This window comes from Chaetodon auriga, chromosome 22, assembly GCF_051107435.1.
Source record: "Chaetodon auriga isolate fChaAug3 chromosome 22, fChaAug3.hap1, whole genome shotgun sequence".
Lineage (NCBI taxonomy): Eukaryota > Metazoa > Chordata > Actinopteri > Chaetodontiformes > Chaetodontidae > Chaetodon > Chaetodon auriga.
In genome coordinates, this window is record NC_135095.1 from 9709466 (window position 1) to 9724484 (window position 15019).

At 42.7% G+C, this 15019-nt stretch overlaps 1 protein-coding gene across 1 annotated transcript in view; it reads left to right on the forward strand.

Annotated features, from left to right (window-relative positions):
- The first annotated feature begins 329 nt into the window (after window positions 1-329).
- pdzrn4 (PDZ domain containing ring finger 4) overlaps window positions 330-15019 on the forward strand; it is a 34318-nt gene continuing 19628 nt past the window's right edge. The window contains exon 1 of the mRNA XM_076722310.1: window positions 330-782. Coding sequence (XP_076578425.1) covers window positions 714-782 — 69 coding nt within the window. The 5' untranslated portion in view covers window positions 330-713. The remainder of the gene's footprint in view (window positions 783-15019) is intronic.

Below are 15019 nucleotides of genomic sequence, written 5' to 3' on the forward strand. Positions count from 1 at the left end.
TGAATTATAGGAATGTGGGATTTTACATGATGCAATGTGTACACACGGAGAGCGAACAGATACACTCTTGACCATACAACAGATGCAGCTACCATCGCATGCAGCATGTCCTTCACTCCGCCTGCAAGCAACAACACTGATGTTCAGATAGTGAATCTGCCCAAGATAAGACCAGTCCCCTCCCTCTTCTCCCAGCCCCCTTTTCCTTAAACAGCCAATGAGAACTCCATCTATTCATGAGCCGGAGTAGGAGCAGGCATGTGTAGGCAGCCTGCCACAGGAGGAGGTGTGTCTCCATGAGCCAAAAGTGTGCGTGCTTACGAGTGTGTGCTCACACTGAGATGAGGAGGTGGTGGAGAGGGTGTATGTAGGCATGCAAGTGAGAATCAGTGGAAGGAGTGACAGGCAACAGGGAAAGAGAGGCAAGGTGTTTTTACTCATCCTGCCACTGATACACTCCCCACAAACACACACACTGAGGGAACTACATCCACATCCTCTGCTATAGCAGTGAGCTGGTGCACGTGTATGTGTGTGTTTTCTGCGCTCGGAGCGAATAGAGGGGATCTCTGAGGATACACGGATGAGAAGGAGGTGTGGGGGAGCCAAGGAAGAGGAGCCCGAGTGTGTTTCGCCCCAGGGGGAGCTCACACACACCGCAGACAGCACACACACTCCAGCGGGCACTCGGCACTGTTTCCCTGACAACTAGAATGGGCTGCAATTTGTGCACCTTGCAGAAACGGGAGGAACACTACAAACTGCTGTATGAGATTGCACAGGTAAGTGAGACTTAAAGGAGAGGGAGGAGGTTTGATGTGGGAACCATCAGCGTGATGAACTTAATGACAGCAGAGGCAGTGAGGATAATGAGAGCAGGAATTAATTGGTGTGAAAAGGAGTGATGAGCAAGAAAGGTAAAAGTGAGAACAAGAGGGAGCTGAAAGTCTTTTGAGAAAGACAGCAGACGGGTTGAGTGTGGAGAAACCAGGAGAAAAATGGAAAGGGACATGAGAGAAACATAGAAAAAATGAGTTACTTCCAAGCAGCCAGGCAGAGAGCCAGTGTGTGTGTGTGTGTGTGTGTGTGTGTGTGTGTGTGTATTCCTCTCTCCATCAAAGTGAGTGTAGCTAGTTATTTCTCCTCAGCAGCAGGAGATGTGAGGACAAGTTCAGCTCTTTTTCCCGTGCTGGCTCCAGGGGAATTCATCACATCTCCTCTGCCTGTGACTGTCTAGAAGCAGCACAGTTCAAAGAACAACCAGCAAATGTGTTCTGCTGTTTTCTTCTCTGTTGTTTGGCAGAACCGGACTTGGATGTTTTTTTTATTCTTCTGACCTGATAGGACGGTTTTCACATGCCTGCTGTCATGTGAGAATCCGATCTATATTATGTGTTGAATGGGTTTATTGACCTTTGGCCCTTTTGTTCATAGAATTTCCACGATATATGGGCAGAAATGAAACATAAGACCTACTTTTAGTCATTTTAGGTATGTTTTTTGACTGACAAAAAGCCATGCACTGTTGTTATTACCTCCACAAACAATCATATTGTAATTATGAGCAGTAAAACACTGTGAATGTACAACTTGTCATCTTGTGCTGGGCTTGGCTGGAATGTGTTGATTAGATAGGAAGTGTCAGCAAGTGGGAATCTACTGAAAAACACCACCAAATGCCATTCTTTGAGAAATAGAGGAAGATGATGTGTTGCTTCCCTCTGATTGCATTTTGAAAACTGACATTTATATCTTAAAAGGTTTCCTCTGTGAATGTGAACATCAGCTTAATTGAGGCACAGAGGAAGGTAAACATGTGAGGTGTATGTACATGGTTTTTACAGCAGTGATATGGTTATATGTGCAGAGCTGATTGTGGGGAAACACGTGTGCTGGTTTTTCTCTATTGTTGAGTCGAGTATGGGCGAATAGGAGGCTAGCAGCAGCAGCAGCGAGGATCCATTCATCATTTAGTATCTTACACGGTTACAGACAGCAGGGAAACTGGATATGTAACGCATAATGAGACTGAGCGGCTCTGCTGAAGTTTTGTCTACTGTTATCGTATACCCCCGTCCAAAGTGTGCAGTCATGTCAGAAGTTTGTCTATTCATGGTGCTCCAATAATAAAGACAGTAAGGGTGTTGTTGGTTATTTTGTGTTGAAAGTGCCTGTTTTCTTGTTATGGGCTCTGTAAACTGTAATACATTAAAATACATTATCCCCACCTAACCTTCCATCGCTGCTTGATGCTGCTTTCATGAACGAGATTCACACTGAACTGAAGCTCATTACGCTCTCTGACTAAATGCCCCCATGCTTTAATGAGACAGTGTATGTCTATGTTTTCTGCCCGGATGGAGAAATTAGCCATGTCAGTTACAGGAAACCCTAGAAGGTCATGGCTCCGTTTGTATTGTTGAGGTGAGCTGAATAAACTGACTAGAACAAAGGGATAATTATGTTACCCGCTGAGCAGTTAATTAGCTATCTAAAGGCATGTATTAAAAAATGCAGACTGCACTATAATGACTGATTTCTTGGCAAAAGTTTAAGAAAATCAACTCTACTGTTATGTCTGTACAGTAAAATGTGGCAAGAACCAGCAGCTGGTTAGCTTAGCTTAGCACAAAGACTGAAAACAGAGGGAAACAGCTAGCCTGGCTTTGTCAAAGTATAACAAAATCTAATATATCAGTACTTTTAAAGTTCACCATCATGTTTGTCAAATTTGCTGTTTACCTTTCCCTCTTGTTTCCACTCTTTTATGTTGACGTAGTTAACTGGCCAGTGGTGATGGCTTCATATTTTTCCATCTAACTGAGCAATAAAGAGAGTGAGAATGTTACCTAAAATGTCAAGCCACTTTAAGTTTGAAAGCCAGAAATACATGCAGATTGCACATAATGGATGCGTTTACTGGTTTATCTTACAATAAACATTCACATATGACAACCAAAAGCATCTAAGGCTAGAATATGGCTGTATCTCAGGCAATTTTCATTTTCATAACAAAACAGCAGATGTATGATTGTATCATAAAGAGTGGTGTTTTCAAGGAGATTGGCTGGAACTAACATAAAAACGACCCTTATGGCTTCTTCTTATTTCCGCATCACACTGTAGGTGTCCTGGTGCTGTGGCAGACGTCCAAGAATATTGTGTGTGTGTGTGTGTGTGTGTGTGTGTGTGTGTGTGTGTGTGTGTGAGTGAGCACACCCACATACTGTTAAACACCGTGGTGTGTATGCGACAGTCGGTGAACACCGACAGTTCTCATTACCAGTGCGAAAGACAGCGAGAAAGAGAAAGAAAGAGAGGAAGAAAGAGAGCTCACCAGGCAGTAAGTGTGTCAGTGTGACTTTGTCCCAAAACTGGAGGCTGAGGGGATTCTGCAAATCCAGGGAGACTCCTCAACAATCCTTCTGTCTCTTTTCTCTTTTATCATCCCAGACTCATTTCTTCTCTTTCCGACTTTCTCCTTCTCTATAACCTTCATTAGACTCTCCTCCCCTCTGTCTTCCTCCCTCTCAGCAATCTGCTTCTCCCCTCTCTGATTTTACTCTGGCACACACACAACATTGCAGATTCTTAAAGTGTTTTTGTTCTGCTGTACTTCCAACAGTGCTACACAATAGGACACCACCTGCTCATTATACCAGTGGAAAAGCCAAGGATGCTGATACTGTACTAAAGTAGGGATGAAACATGAGCACAATGGCACTGGACTGCAGCTTTGGGTGAACTGTGACTCTCTCAGTTGTCCCTAAAGACTTCAGTGGTTCCTCTTGTGTGTCTCTCACTTCCTTGTGTCTTGGCCAGTGAGTCCTGACCAATGTGATTTCTCATTAGAAGAATGAAACATTTGAGAATCGCAGCTTGTTGTTGGTGGCATTCTTCTTGCTTCGCGTTTGTTTCTCTTGTGATCAAAAGAAGGAGAAACTTCATCAAACTGACAGACCGTTGTCTCGTCCAATTTGTGGCAAAATCAGTTAATTCCAATGGAATTGATTCGATCGATCGATTAAAATCTTTCACATCGAGTTTCACTTTGACAGAGGAGGTATTAAAGTTCATCAGTGTACAAAAATTTTGGGGGATCAATTGGCAGAATATGGCAGAAATTAATTGGAATATTCATAATTGTGTTTTCATCAGTGTATAATCACCTGAAAATGAGAATTGTGTTTTCAACAGAGATCTGAGACAGATCTTAGGAGTCCACCATGTTGCACCGCGATGTTTCTACAGTAGTCCAAAATTAACCAACCAGCCTTTCACATTTTTTGTGAGTTTCGTGGCCACTGTAGGTTCTCCTATATACTTGCAAAAGGAGGGCTGAGGCGAAGGATGGATATACAGTGTTTGGAACAGACCTGTTTAGCACCTTTCATTTTGAAAACTAACATTTCAGAGACCAATTCCAGTTCTCAGCCTGCAGGCCTGCCTCAGTGTCTCCTCCACCACAGTGGCTATCTCTGTTCACACAGCTGCACTGTTCTGACAGTTGGCTGCCCGATCCCAGCTGCCCAGCGGCCACTGAGAGATTTATGACTCTGGTCAGACCATTTACATTCAACGTTTCATTTGTGATTTTGTGTGAATGCACCTCTGCACACTCTCACCGCAGGGCTCCATTCAGGCTGTGGCAATTGCTATTCCATGTATTTTGCTTGTGGCTGTGTTAAATTGTCCCACAGCATCTGGCCTCCAGAGCCTCACAGGACACATGCTTTTTCTTTTAGTTGTACCATATTCAGCATTATTTCATTAACACAACAATACTATACAGTCTGTAAACAGAATACAACAGCCCCTGTGTGAAATCCTCCCCTGCATACCTGCTAACTAGTAGTAGTGTTTAAGGAGCGAGTGTGTTGTCAGATCTGGTTCATTTCATTGAGTGGCTTCTACTAAGTTCTCTATTGGACGAAGGGATAAAATAGTTTATATAATCTTTCAAATTTAACCCTTGAAGTATTCATTATGTCAATCCACTGACATAATATCTGATCATGTGGTCTGTATTAATGAGTATTACTGTTTGCTGTCTTCTTAAGTCGTCTTTAAAGATCACAGATACACAAGATGCTCTTCTTCTACTGCATTTCTTACCTCTCAAGACACATTTTCCCAAGCGTTCAATGAATTGTTAGGGAAAGATCATACTTTATACTAAGGCAAACATGAATTGCAATTAGGTAATGTAATGGAGCGCAAACTCCAGTCCACTGCACAAACACAATCTCCACACCCTTCTTTCAGCCTTACGACATGCAGGACAGGACACACTGTTTCCTGCGTTAGCTTTGGATGGGGGCACTGGATGTGAACTGTGAGGCGTGGCTTCATTTAATATAAACTGATTATTAAAATGCATTTGCCATTACCTCCAGTAACCAAGTGCCAAATCAACCAGGACTGACATCATGAGGATTTTTTCCTTCAAACATAAATGCACTGATTCAACAGAGAGGCTATTTTAGCGCAACAAAGCTGCCAATTACCAGTGGCAAGTGTATTTAGGTAGATGTTTCATGTTACTTTTAGATCATATAGATATACATTTACTTGACCCAAGCCGATCTTTGGTGTGGGCCTGTCCTAGGGAGACAGATGCTGTGCCACATGTCCAGCCTGTTAGACAGCATGGAGGGGGCTAGACAAACACCCCCTCATCCCGCCACCGCCTATGGTGTCCAGAGAGTGCCACACAGAGCAGGGGAAGCTGTGGTCAGACCCTCACAGCCGTCACCTCCATATGGCCACCTCAGACCTCAACCATGACTTCATCCAGATAGGGATGTGAAATATGTCGGCGCTATCGGTTACACCGGCTGGGAAGGTTTCCTCAACCAGTGGAGAGACGTGCAAAGCAGAAAATGAAGTGGAAATGGAAAAAAAATCACCTGACTGCAGTCATCATGCAACTACAGTAAAATATTCCTGTGATCCAAGAGTGAGCATGCATGACGGAGAAGTCTGGGATTTGGGGAATGGGTGATTAAAACAATCTTCTGCTCCCAGATCTCACCTCAGAATGATGTGTTTGGGTCATAAAATGTGCAGCAGATGACCAACAGGGGATGAAGAGAGGCATCACCTGATTCATCAGCTGTCCACTGATCAGAGAGGCACAACACTGGCCCTGATCTCGCTGCTTTCTTTTCTCTCTCTCTGTCTCTCTGATGGGATTTTGAGCTTTTTCAGAAAGTATTGAATGAAGTGACCTTTCCATTTTTTCGTGCATTTTTTGACCAAACAAGTTGTCTTCCTGTCTGTGCGGGTCAGTGAGCTTGACCTTTTCACCTGGGAGTGTAATTCCACTTGACAAGTCTCCCTCACCCACATACACACAAACACGCACACTCGGCAGTTGCATGTCAGAAAACAGAACTGTCTCTTTTGGAATAAAACTGCTGTCCCAGCAGTGCATCATTCAATGTCTAAATCTTCTCATTTTTCTCACAGCCTACTTCTGTGTCTGCATTTAAAAATCCGGTGATCTGTCTTATTTTACTGTACGGCACCATACGTTCATTCCAAAATATGAAAGCAACAGTTTAGAAATAAGAAATGACTGCAAAAAAAGTAATGATGACACTTTCGAAGCTAATAAACTTAGGAAATGCTTTTTCACCCCCAAAAAATGTTAATCTAGCATTATGGAAATGAACTCTGCTCCGGAACAGAGATCATCTGGTGTCTTCCATCATGGTTACAGTTGCTCGTTGGAGCACAGCATGGCGATAACACCACATGATTTAGGGGTGCATATGGCCTCGTCACTGGCACTGTGGGTAGCACGTCTTCTGGTTGCCGGCCAAAAGTGGAAAAAGGAAATGGGTGATTATTCAGCATCAGGTTAATGCCAGGTTAAGACGGGAAACAGCACCCTGGTGTTGTTGTGTGTGTTTGCTTGCCATTAGAAAACTGGAAACAAGTGGAATTGATTGATTTGTTATTTTTGATTCTACTGTAAATGAATTTGTGTGTATGTGTGTGTGTTTCTTGGCAGTGTGCATTTAAGGGAGAGAGCTTGTCATTTTCTAGTGATGGCCATGCCCAAATGTGTCTTTCTTTGTGCATGTGGCTGTATGCAATCATATGCACATGCACGCACACACAAAGCACTTTCTTGCTGTTTGTGCATGTGTGTGTATGTTGGAGGTGGCGTGAGGGGTCGGGGGGGTTCACACAGTCAGAGGAAGACTGGTCTGATGTGAAGGGGGGGGGGAAACAGCAACAGTCGCCATTTCGCTCCAACAGCCAATGATCTCCCCCCTGTGTTGGCTCTGATAAGCCCAGGATGAAAGCCCTTTCTGTGGGCAGAGTGACACTCCTCACCCCACCTCCTGTCTCCCCTTCAGACAAGGCAAAGGTTGCCGCATGATGCACGCACACACAAGCACACAGCAACGTTAAGAGGTAGCTATGCCTATTTGCACATACTGTGGACATTCATGTAGCACACAGAAGGAAAATCACACAGGGTCCACCCATTCATCAGCTTTACGGCTTGTTTTCCTTTTTACGACTGTGTAAAAATGTCATTCAAGCTCTTAGCAGCCAACAAGAGGACTTATCAGTTGTTATCAGCCTCTAGCTGATTACCATACTCACCAATTGGCCAAGTGGCCTGGCCAACACGATAGGAGGTGGGAAGAGGGTGAAGGATGGGGGCAGAGGGGAAGATGGAAAGGTAGAGGAGGAAAAAAGGTGTGAGGAAGAAAGGAAATAAGGGAAGGTAGTACAGTAGCAAAGCATGAGGGGAGAGAACCAGAGCGAGTGAAGACGAGGCGTGTTCCATCAATAAGTCCTTTAAATCCCCTCATTCTTCTGATTTTTTTTCCCCTTCTTAACCTCGCCTTTTCCAAAACAGAGAGACTCTCCCACCTCCTCCTCCCATCACTTATCAGTTGCCAGACAGTTTCAAGTCCGTTCCATTCCGCTGCCCCTGTCTGTCTTTCTGCCCGTTTGTCACTGTCTGTCTATCCAACTCATTAATACACTACGGCATGACCCGCCCTCTGAGATGCCACAGATTTTCTCTGCGTGTTACAAAAACCCTGGAAAGAAAAATATAGTGATGGAGGACACAGCAACTGTCATTCATGTGCTGGAGAGAGACACTAATTTTGCCTTGTCTCAGTGTGTATGCTGTCAGCCAGTGACTGTTATAGGGTTTGAAGCCAACCTTGTGCCAGAATAACCCAATAATGCACCTTATGGCTGCACGCTGCAGGCTATGTTTTGTCAGGTTAGACAGATGTTAGGGCGAACCATCTGGAGCCGTTATGGATATGTTGCAAGCATTTTGCTGCTACAAAAATGCACACATACACAGAAAATATGCTCAAAAAAATTTCCCCTGGATATTTAGCCGTAGCAGGGGGAAAAATGCTAATAACACAAGTTCTGAGACATAAAAACCCCTAACGTCTTTCATATTAGCATACAATTTTTCTCAGTCAGATCTTTGGTTCAGTTCTTTGGCAGCGAAGGTGCAATTCTCATCTGAGACCAAATGTCAGTTATACTATAAAAAGAAAACCTCCTGCTTCCCTGCTCTTTTTTTCTCTTTGCCAAGAATTTCTCCATCATGCATAATTATTTGGGGGGAGACAGGAGTGTTTGTTATAACTATTTTCAAAGAACCCTGGCTCTGAGTCGTGAACATTTACAGCTGGGTGCTTGTAATGCCAGTGATAATGTTTTCAGTGATGGCCATCATGGCCTCTACAACATTGTTCAAGCTAAATAAATCTGCATACACTGTGTGTCTTGATAAAGCTGTTCGCTAAATGCTTAAAAATGCAAATGCAAAGTTGTGATGTCAATGCCAAATACGTTTCGAACCCACAGGGTGGATCCTGGGTCCAGGTGGTCTAAAAGGAGATTAGGTTACAGCAGTGCACTGGTGTTGGATTCCCACTTAACCAACTTGGGTTCAGGAGTCATTAGGCCCACTCAGAGCCTGGCATCGAGTCCAGTTACAGATAGAATAACACTAAACCATCTGCACAGTAAGGGGGTGGGGGTGGGGGGTGATTACATATAGAGCGGGGAGTAACCATAAGCCTTGTGTTGATATGGGAAATGCCCTCAGGATGGAGAGTGGCCAAAGCGCTGTGGATGGCTCTTTGTTGTTGCTGTTGTTAATTTGAGGAGACTGCTTCTTCTGTGGTGCGGTTTTGTTTGTTAGATTTGGGAAATAACATAACATAACACAATCTTGCTCTGACCAAGGGGCAAAACTGCATATTACAAGCCGATTAACTCGACTTTTTGGTCACTGAGAAGCTTGCGAAATCAATTAAAGAATTACATGCTTCTCTGTTGATTGAGAACATTTTACAAATGCTGGTCAAGGGGTATCTTCTGCTCATCCTCTTATCTTCTAACACCACTCGTAGGGGTGAGAAGGGTGCTTTCCCTTAAAGTGCAAAGCGACATCTCTGAAAAAATTCACTTTACTTCACTTTAGCGACACATTTCAGAAAGTTGGCAGTGGCAATAAAAGCCTGGAAAAGTTGTGAAATGTGAAAAGAAAACACCTGGTGCAACATCTGCAGCAAAGATGAGGAGGGGTTCACCACTCTGTGACAGACTGCAGTGGGAAATAGTGCAACAATTTAAAAATAATGTTTCTCAAAGTAAAATTGCCCAGAATTTGGGGATTTCATTGGCGTTTCTGGATTCTCTTTATATACAATTTCCTCTTTGCTTTATGGTCTCAATGGATAGTTTCAAGACTTCTTCAATGCAGCATAATGCTCATTTTATAAATTATGGTCCCACTTTGAATAAAATACAGAATAAAGCAGGCTATGCTGCAGGGCCTGGCTGCCTTGTGATTGACAAGTCTGTACCACACCGTGTCCACCGGTCCTCAGTCAGATCCAATCAGGACAGATCAGGACTCGAGCCAAACTTGAGGCTTCAAAATGGTAATCCACAAACCAGTGGGTGATGTCATGGTGGCTCCATCCACTATTGATTATACAGTCACTGAATAAAGCCAGGACTTTGTCCAAAAAAATGTCCAATATCAGTGTTGGCTGGCTATAGGGTTGATTATTTCCCTTCAAAAAGAGAAGTTACAAATAAATCCTATCATCCTGAATGCATACATTCTTAATCAGTCATCATAATTATACCATGCTTCGTGGCCTTGTTACATGGAGACTCACACAAATTAGGCCCGTGACCTATTTTGAGAAACAATGGTTTGATTTAAAGAGTCAATCTGAGATACAGTCTGAAAAATTACCCAGACACAGTCAGTCATTATCACCCGGCTGATAGTACGTTAGTGGCGGATGTGATTATCCATTCACTCAGTCATATTTAGACTTACAGTCGAGGTCTTGATTGAGGTGGGTTGAATGAGGGGTAAATTGCACCACTGTGTGCCTCTCACTTAACTAACCAACCATGTTTTTGGATGAAGGTATTTTTCATCAGAGGAAGAGCTCTTCTCGCCCGCTCACAGTTAGTGGAGTGTGAAGTCGTTTTTCTTCCCCACCAAAGGGCAGACTGAGGAAGCGTCGTGTTATGAATAATGCTAATGGTTTAGGTGCTTCCAGTGAGCATAAACATGCATCACTTTAAAATGAAAAAGGCAAAGGTTTGGTGGGAGGAGGGAAGAGAAGGGAAGTTCACACTCTAGGCTTCTTTTTAAAAAAAACAATTTAATTTTATGCAAAAAGCAGCACATAAATGTTTTATTTTCCTGCTCTGCAGTAAAATGTTTTCACTTTCCAAGCCTTAGCATGTTTTGCTAATTATGCCCCTGTATCTGGATCCTGGCTCTTTTTGCCCTCAACCAAATCAGTGCTCATGTGAATAACAAAGATTCACTGCATTAAATGAGGATGTGTACTGAATTTATCAGTTTTACATTTAAGATGATCATTATCTCACTCCTAAAGGATTTTGGGTCCAGTGTCCAACAGTTCTTCCTGGAGGGTCCTGACTTAATTTTATGATTTCTAAAAAAGATTAGGAACTTGGCAATGTTTTTTTGTTCCATAGTTATGAATATACAAAATGTTTCAAGCAATGAAACATGCTAATTTCCAACTGACATAAAGTCTCAGTCAGCCTGCTGTCATTGTCTGCCTCTTCACAGGTGTTTGCATGTTGTGTCACTTTCATGTTAGACTTCTCCTAGTGTGTCCATACACTTTACCCACAGCGCTGCAGTGACTTTGCCCCAAAACGACGAAAACAAGGGCAGTAAAATCTGAATCGGATCTTCAAATATGATAATAATGATTAACCACTAACATCTCTATTTGTTAGTTTTACTCTTTAAATTGGATTTGTTGACAATATGAGAAATATGGAATATCACTAGTCTTGTTCTAAATGCAGCACCAAACATGCTGGAGAATGTGTTGCTCAGCTTTCCCACATAGAGGGGTAACACATAACCTCATTGTGAACTCAGCCGTCTCAATGAATTATGAGGGTCTAATCGGTGACCCCCGAGAGCCTAATTCAAACTCATTGCTAGTATGTGTTGAGGGGCTGGAGGAAGGGCTACTGTATTGTTCAGCCTAGCTCACTGGCTGTTGTTTTAATGGCAGATGTGAGATTAATGGCGATCTAATGACTGTGGGGAGGACACAGTGCAACAATAGAGTCCTAGTACAGCGCAGGCCAAGTACATTAGTCAGTCAAGACAACTATCTGCACACACACACACACATACATACATATACGGGCATATATGTGTAAAATGCACTCACAAACACATTTATGTTTGCGCGTCTGGGGATTAAGTGTTCATGTGTACAGATGCATGCAGAAAGTGAAAGTGGTTTCTATTGATTTATCAGTGAAGAAGTTTTGCAGTCATCTGCCATCAGTGCACCCTGTCTCATCACAAACAAAACAAACGGAGCTAATTCTCAACCCGCCAACCCCCCAGTGTGACAAAAGAAGGCTAATTTATGCATTGGCTACATGGTGTGCAAGGAATAAGAGTGTGGCAGCGGGGCTGGATGCTCACTCATGGATCGCGGTAATTGTGATTTGGTTGCTAGGATGTTGAGGGTAATGAATGTCTTGTTGATGCAGTTTGTCATAACCCGTGCCATCGGTGGCTGCTTGAGGACACAGAGCCTATTAGTTAAACACAGGCACACTGGCCCTGCCATGATGTATGAGTCCAAAAGACAGAAGGTATTAATCATTTTATGAGAGACAATGAAGAAAACTGTCAGGCCACAGTCAAAGTTGGATAAGATTGTGGATTAAACAAGGCAGTGTGAAGCAAACCTCTTGACTTTTGCCTTTGGGGTTTTTGTCATTCTATTTCATAGCACACTGAAGTAAAACAGAATGAGATGGTTTGCAAAACACTGAAACCCCATATTTAATTGGAAATTGCACAAAGACAACATATCAAGTGCTGAAACTGACAAATGTCATTGTTTTCAAGAAAATATCCTCATTTAGAATTTGATGCCAGCAAGACGTTTCAAAAAAGTTGGGACAGGGGCAACAAGAGGCTGGAAAAGTTGTGAAAGGCTAAAAGAAAACACCTGGTGGAACAACTCACGGCTAATTAGGTTAACTGGCAACAGCTTCACCAGGTGGTGACTGGGTATAAAAAGAGCCTCCCAGAGGCTGAGTCGGCATATTATGAAACATAATATGACAAAGGAGACCCTGAACTGTTGAGCAGTTGAAATTGTACATCAAGTAAAAATGGGAAAACATTCCACTTTCAAAATTACAGTAATTGGTCTCCTCAGTTGTTGACTGAGAGCGTGTTAAAAGAAGGTGATGCAACAGAGAGGCAAATGTGACTTTTTTTAAAATGTGTTGCAGGCATCGAATTCTGAATGAGGATATAACTTTAAAAAACAATGAAATCTCTCAGTTTCAGTGTTTGATATGTTGTCTTAGTGCTTTTTTCAATTAAATATGGGGTGTCGATGTTGCAATCTTGTAATGTGACAAGTTACTTTTAAAGGCAACATTTCCCAATGCTGGCGATGATACAGGAAAAGGTTGTTGTTCCCTTGAAAGTATCTGTAGCACACAAGCTGTCTTATGAATAAAATACTCGTATTGTAATTCCAAAAAGCAGAATACCAGATAAATCATGTTTCAATCCAAGGTCTCACCAGTGGGAAGTCGCTGTATTCATGAAGCCTAATTGAAAGGAAGCCCGCCTTGAATGTGAAAGTGGTACAAAGAGCAGGAAATGAGATGGTTCTTAATGCGTTCACTGACAGATGATAACCTTTGATTTCCCCCCACTTACATCAGAAATGGCTGCTTGGAATGACAGTCACAAGTCAACAGTCTCTGATGTCTGTGTGCCTGTTTCTACGGCTGGTGTTGTTACGCTGGGTGGAGAAAGATAGACATGTGAAGAGCGAGACGGGAGAAAACCCTCGAGACACGCATAAAAAACACATAGGTAGAAACAGAAAGTGACATGCTGCCTGGTTTTAGAGTGCTTTGGCAAAAATACAGCATTTTGCCCACTGAATCTAAATGAACCGGGCTGACTTACGGTGACAACGACAGACAAAAGGGGAAAGAAATATCTTGACAGCAAGACAAAGAAAAAACACCCCACTTAAAGGAGAATGAGAGAAACACTAATAAGATTAGATCAATGTGCAGCCATAAAAGATCAAAAGTAAATATGCATTTTTGTGGAAGCAATAGTGTCCACCTTAATACACCCTGTTGTGCTGATGTTGAATATGTAAAAAGGAGGGAACAAAAATGGAGAACTTTGCCCAACAATATTAGTGTCACTATGACAGTGACAACTAGACAATTTACTGTAATTCACATGCAGCGATAATGACTACATTACTGGGATGCTTAAAATGAGTTTTTCATTATTGTAATTATTACATTCAAAGGCGCATTATATTCATTGATGGTTATGCAGTTTTCTACTCATGGTACTAATGACAAACTGCTGATAATTAATCTGACTGAATTAAAGCTGAAGATATCCAGTGTCTTCTAAGCTGATGCTGCTGACAGTTCTCTGGCTCCACTGAGTGAACGTCAGCCAACAGTATAGTTTCACAGACTGAACAAGCTGCCGCTCAGCTCTGAATGACTGGAGATGTCGATCAAGGTGATTAAAATATGAATGTGACTTAATGGGATTTCAAAATAAATTTTAACATGTCTTCTAAAATGTAAAACATGAGAAGGCTGCCAGCTGCACTGACCCTAGCATTGGTTTTATGGGGGACAATTGGGTGCATAAAGGTCTTAGTGACAAGATATTTTCTGTTTTATTGGCACAATGGCGCAACATAGCAGTCTGGCCTTTATGAAGACCGTCTTAAGTGATTCTGGGACATATATGAAATATTCTGCTGTTTTATCCCTCCATAGAGAGGTAACTGCGAATGATCAGTTGTGCAGCTGCAAAGCTGAAGGACACTTAAGCAGTGCAGATCCTTCACGGTGAGGGGCTTGGATGCAGGATAACCAGTTGAAGGACAGTACACCCGCCTGTTACTTTTAGCAGATATTATTGAACAGGGACATGCGGGAGGCACTTGTCTCCACTGCTGCTGCAGAACCACTTGAAGCACGCCACTCTGCTGCTAAAAGTTCATAAATTTTTAACTTTTGACGCTCCCACTGAAGCTAACATCTAAAAGCTAAAACAAGCCAACACTGTGAAGAGCTTTTCCCGGAGAAGTCTAATCTACTGCACACAGATACTATGTGATGTAGAAAGGATTGACCTGAGCAGGCTACTTAACATCCATCCAGACAGCAGCTACTTAATCCACGTTTCATGTTGTCATGCGGTCCTCCTCCATGCAGAACTAATTGGTTGTTTTTGCCTGTTGTGCAGGAGCCCATGTCTGTGAAAAACTGTGAAGGGCACTCATTACAACTTGTACACACAATCGCAGGTGTGGACATAGATGCAATTATGGGTGCAGATGAGCACATAAACACAGGCAGGAAGAGCTGAACTATTCCATGAATAAGGGTCCTAATATAAGTAGGC